The 4247-nt window shown below is 39.9% G+C and overlaps 1 protein-coding gene across 1 annotated transcript; it reads left to right on the top strand.

Moving 5' to 3' along the window:
- The first annotated feature begins 511 nt into the window (after positions 1-511).
- Positions 512-4006, top strand: rnf4 (ring finger protein 4). Its single transcript, XM_046323977.1, has 8 exons — positions 512-636; positions 1312-1424; positions 1799-1937; positions 2014-2090; positions 2254-2266; positions 2400-2523; positions 2735-2786; positions 2913-4006. The coding sequence occupies exons 2-8, from the start codon at positions 1413-1415 to the stop codon at positions 3060-3062; spliced, it is 567 nt and encodes a 188-aa protein (XP_046179933.1). The 5' UTR covers positions 512-636; positions 1312-1412; the 3' UTR covers positions 3063-4006.
- The last annotated feature ends 241 nt before the right edge of the window (positions 4007-4247 follow it).

Below are 4247 nucleotides of genomic sequence, written 5' to 3'. Positions count from 1 at the left end.
CCACAGTCAGGCAGAAAATCTGAATGTTCTATCATAAAGTGAGAACAATTATTTTCCCTGGCTGATATGGCTGCTACTTAGAAATACTATACGAGTAAAGGAACAGATGACATTCACCGCAATAAACCTGTCTCCAATATAATCATATAGATTACACAGACCCACCGCGGACCCACCACTGTAAGTGACAAATACACCTTAGGTGAGAAAAAGCGTCCCATGGTCTGTGTTGCCAACTAACTCAATGTATTCCAAACACTGGTGGTAACCAGATGATCCCAATAATTTAGGTAGCCTAGTAAACGATGCCCCTCTGGTATTTTCTATTGTGAACTGCCTGTAACTCGTTGTTGTTTCCCTGTTTACTACTGAAATATATTTCTATTTTAACTCAAAGACGAAATTAAATGCAATACACTGATCTCAACTACGTTACACATGAAAAGTGTGGACCCGTTGTAAAACGACAAGTTTAAAAGTGCCAGTCCAACGTGCTCAGCTCTGCATTTTTTTCATTCTATGAAGGTGGGGCGTGTGGATGCGATCAGCCAACCCCAAAGAAGAAGAAGAAGAAGAAGCGTTTCCCGTTGTATTTGGTTAGCAGGCTGCAGGAGAGAGGAAGTTGATTTTCAAAAAGTATGTACCATTTTAAACCTGGATTATTTATAATTTAATACATCTAGCTGTCACCAGTCAGTCACCCAAATGTTGAATGTTTTTGTTAACGTTAAGCTGACTTGGGTTGTAAAACCTATTTTACAAGGAGGTAGAGCTTGCATAGGAGCATGTTAGCGTTATTAGCTGACTTTGCTCGTTAGCTAAAATGTCCATTCTCGCTACTATAGCTCATGTTTTCATTATCCAGTGCATTTGTGATAATCAGATACTTTAGCTAGTTGTTTAGACGCATGTCATGCTTAATAAACCGTGTTAATGGCCATGTTCTCGGGATAAACCTACGCTTCTTGATGAGCTGCCCTGCTCAGACCCAGCTAATATGCAAGCTAACCTCATTAACTAAGCTAGCTAACTAACCAGCTGTTTTTGTTATCACAGCAGCTAAACCACACAACAATTGGTTAGTTATGTTTGTGGATAAACGTAGCTAGTATATAAACTCACGTTTTATTTCTCTAAGCAGAGACTGAGATGGATTGGGGTGCTGTTTGGTTTTATTAGCTAGCTAATGTTAATAGGTTTCTATTTTTCAACAACAACAAAATATTGTAAAGGCTCATGCCTAGTGTGTGTTGTGTTTATCAGATGTGACCGCTTGTTTTGTAACGTCATTGGTTTATTTTATTTCCCCAGATTACTGTTAAATTGGTCTCGAGCTTGAGTCGGAACGGATGTAGATTTATCAGCGTGTACTATATTTGACCGATTTTCATCCACACCTTTCCCATCACAACATGAGCAGTACAGTAAGTTCTCACCTTTACATCCCTCATTTTTTTAGACACAGAGAAAATGTCAGTTCTGCTGAGCGCAACGTTGTGAAAATTCCTTGCAACTTCCAGTGTGCGTTTACTGTGAACACTGAGGTTGTACCGGCTGAGGCTATTTGATTATAATGTAGGCCTACCAGAGTGGCCTAACGTCAAAAACGGAGGAAATGCATCCCATAACATTTTTAACATGTAAATGGCTGTTCTAGCATTCAGCCTACGGTAGCAGGCAATGTGTAGTGTTTGTTGTAGGCCCACATTCCTGTCACATGATAACCCTCCAAAACCTTCAGTTTCATTTTCACTTAAGCATAGGGGTCTGGTTACTAAAAAGCAGTACTTTGTCACAGACACAGAGGAAGAGAAGGACTGGAGCCCCCTCAAGTTCCAGACGCACAGCCAAGAGTAGCAGAGTCACCACCACTATGCCACTTCGTGCAGCAGCCGCTGCTGAGACCATTGCTGTGCTGGAGAACAGTAGGACTAGCAGTGAGTACCAATGGCTTTATGCCTTTCTCTCTGGTTGATTATGGATAGGTTTCAAACTCTTCTGTTGGCTGTGCAGGTGAGGAGGTGGTGGACTTGACATGTGAAGGTTCTGAGTCAACTGTGGTTGACTTGACCAACAATGATTCTGTGGTGGTGAGTTTGGGAGCGCTCTCTCTGCAAATAATGATGTATGCATTGGCTGTTTTAATTGTATTGATAACAAGCTTTTGCCACTGTTTAAAGACTGAAATGTTGACATTTTATGTTTCTATTCTCTTCTTTTCCACCACTGCATGATTGCGAATGGGGAAACCAGGTTGTCGATGAAGGTAATTAATTGTTTTCCCTCAATCACAGAGATTAAGATTAACTATGTTTTGACCCTCAAGTAATCATTCATCACTACATCAGACAAACTCTGTTAGAAAAATGCATGTTTATCTGCTAAATGGCATATATCAGGGCTTCAGGGCAGACGTGGACTTGGCCGTGAGAGTTACGTGCTGAGCAGTGATGAGGAGGGGGATACCAATGGGAGCCTCAGTGCTGACCTTCTATCTTCTCTACAGGCCAGCAGTAGAGCCAGGTACTAACTAACAACCTCTCTGACATGATAATCTTATCAGATGACATGTCAAATGTTTGTTTTTTAAACAATTTTATTGGACTATTTGTGTTAAGGCACATAAAAGCATCAATCTCATTCATCCATTTATCCACTCAAAATATTGGCATGTGACCACTGAAATCATGACCTTGGGTTGCGGTAGATCCTGATGGTCTGGTGTTCTCCACAGGTCTACGCCAGGTACAGTCAGCTGCCCAGTGTGTATGGACTCCTATGCTGAGGTAAGAGAAGCATACATCATTGTGTGTGTGAAGGTGACTATGCCAAACTGTTTCTGTAATTGCTGTGTAGCTACCAGAATGTGAAGTTGTCTCTTCAACTAAGATTCTGTTTTCCTCTTCCTCTAGATCATTGAAAGTGGCAGACTAGTGGTCTCTACAAAATGTGGTCACCTTTTCTGCAGTCAGTGCCTCCGTGACTCACTGTCGAGATCCCACACTTGCCCAACCTGCAGAAAGAAACTGACCCACAGGCAATACCACCCCATATACATCTGATGCCAAACACCCATGACTCATCCACCCACTTGTTTCACCCTCCAAACCGGCAACACTTTGAATCATACCTGACTATCACTGCCCCCTACTGGACAAGCATACCTTTTTGTTTACATACACATTCAACCGATGTTTCTTCTACAATGACTCTCATGCCAGAAGACATTCACCTATATTTAAAAAAATGTATTCCACCTATTCTCGTACTGCTGGTCATTCATTCCACAGTAATCAGATCGTTGTGGATCTGCATCACCAGTGACCACAACCAAGAAAAAACTAAGCTCAGAAGCTATATTACCTTTTGATCAGATACTGTTTTAATGAAATGCCACATTTTAGAATTGTATTTTAATTTAGCAACTTGGTCTTTTTATTTTTTATCTTAAGTCACATGTTGTTGATGGCAATAGCACATGTGAATTGCACTTAAGTTGCTCTATGCCGAAATCTCGTCACCATTTCCAATATGCTAAAACTCTAATAGTTAGCCTAATATTAGTTTATATGACAAAATAAGCTAGTATAGTGTAGAGAATCATTGTACATATAAACCATTGAAATATATTTTCCATAACCAAAAATATTGTTTCAGCTTTTTTAAGCTTGTGTACAAAACTGAACGTAAGACTCAAACAGAACTTAAACATAGAAATAGAACTGATGAAAGCGGTATTAGACTTGCTTTAAAGTAGAATAATAGATCTATAACCCAAATTTCTATGTGAATTTGGTCTGGTTGGCCAAAAAGTTACATGTTGCCACAGGAGACCCAACTAACTCCAGTAGAAGCATCGGATTATTGCTGCTGAGTAGGTGGCTGTCCTGAATGGTGGGTGTTGCTTGAATTTGGTCATCACCATTGTAAATAATTTTGTGGATGTGTGGATAGAGATGGATAAAGGATAAGTTAATTTAAGGTTCAATAAAAATGTTGATTGAAAGTATTGTTTCAGGTATCTTTGTGACAGAAACTGTGAGAAGAGACCCCGAGGTAGGAGAGTGCATTGTTGAGCACTGAGAGATCTACAATTCCTGTCAAAAGTTTGGATGTACCTACTCATTCAAGTGTTTCTTTATTTGTACTATTTTCTACATTGTAGAATAATAGGGAATAATAAATATATGCCATTTAGCGGACGCTTTTATCCAAAGCGACTTACAGTCATGTGTGCATACATTCTA

The sequence above is a fragment of the Oncorhynchus gorbuscha genome, linkage group LG23, assembly GCF_021184085.1.
Source record: "Oncorhynchus gorbuscha isolate QuinsamMale2020 ecotype Even-year linkage group LG23, OgorEven_v1.0, whole genome shotgun sequence".
Classification (NCBI taxonomy): Eukaryota; Metazoa; Chordata; class Actinopteri; order Salmoniformes; family Salmonidae; genus Oncorhynchus; species Oncorhynchus gorbuscha.
This window is presented reverse-complemented; position numbering and strand designations above follow the sequence as displayed.

Excerpts from the sequence above, each read along its gene's own strand:
- rnf4 (XM_046323977.1), top strand. Across the intron at positions 1,938-2,013 it reads GGAGAACAGTAGGACTAGCA|GTGAGGAGGTGGTGGACTTG; the intron begins GTGAGTACCAAT and ends TTGGCTGTGCAG. Across the intron at positions 2,787-2,912 it reads GTATGGACTCCTATGCTGAG|ATCATTGAAAGTGGCAGACT; the intron begins GTAAGAGAAGCA and ends CTCTTCCTCTAG.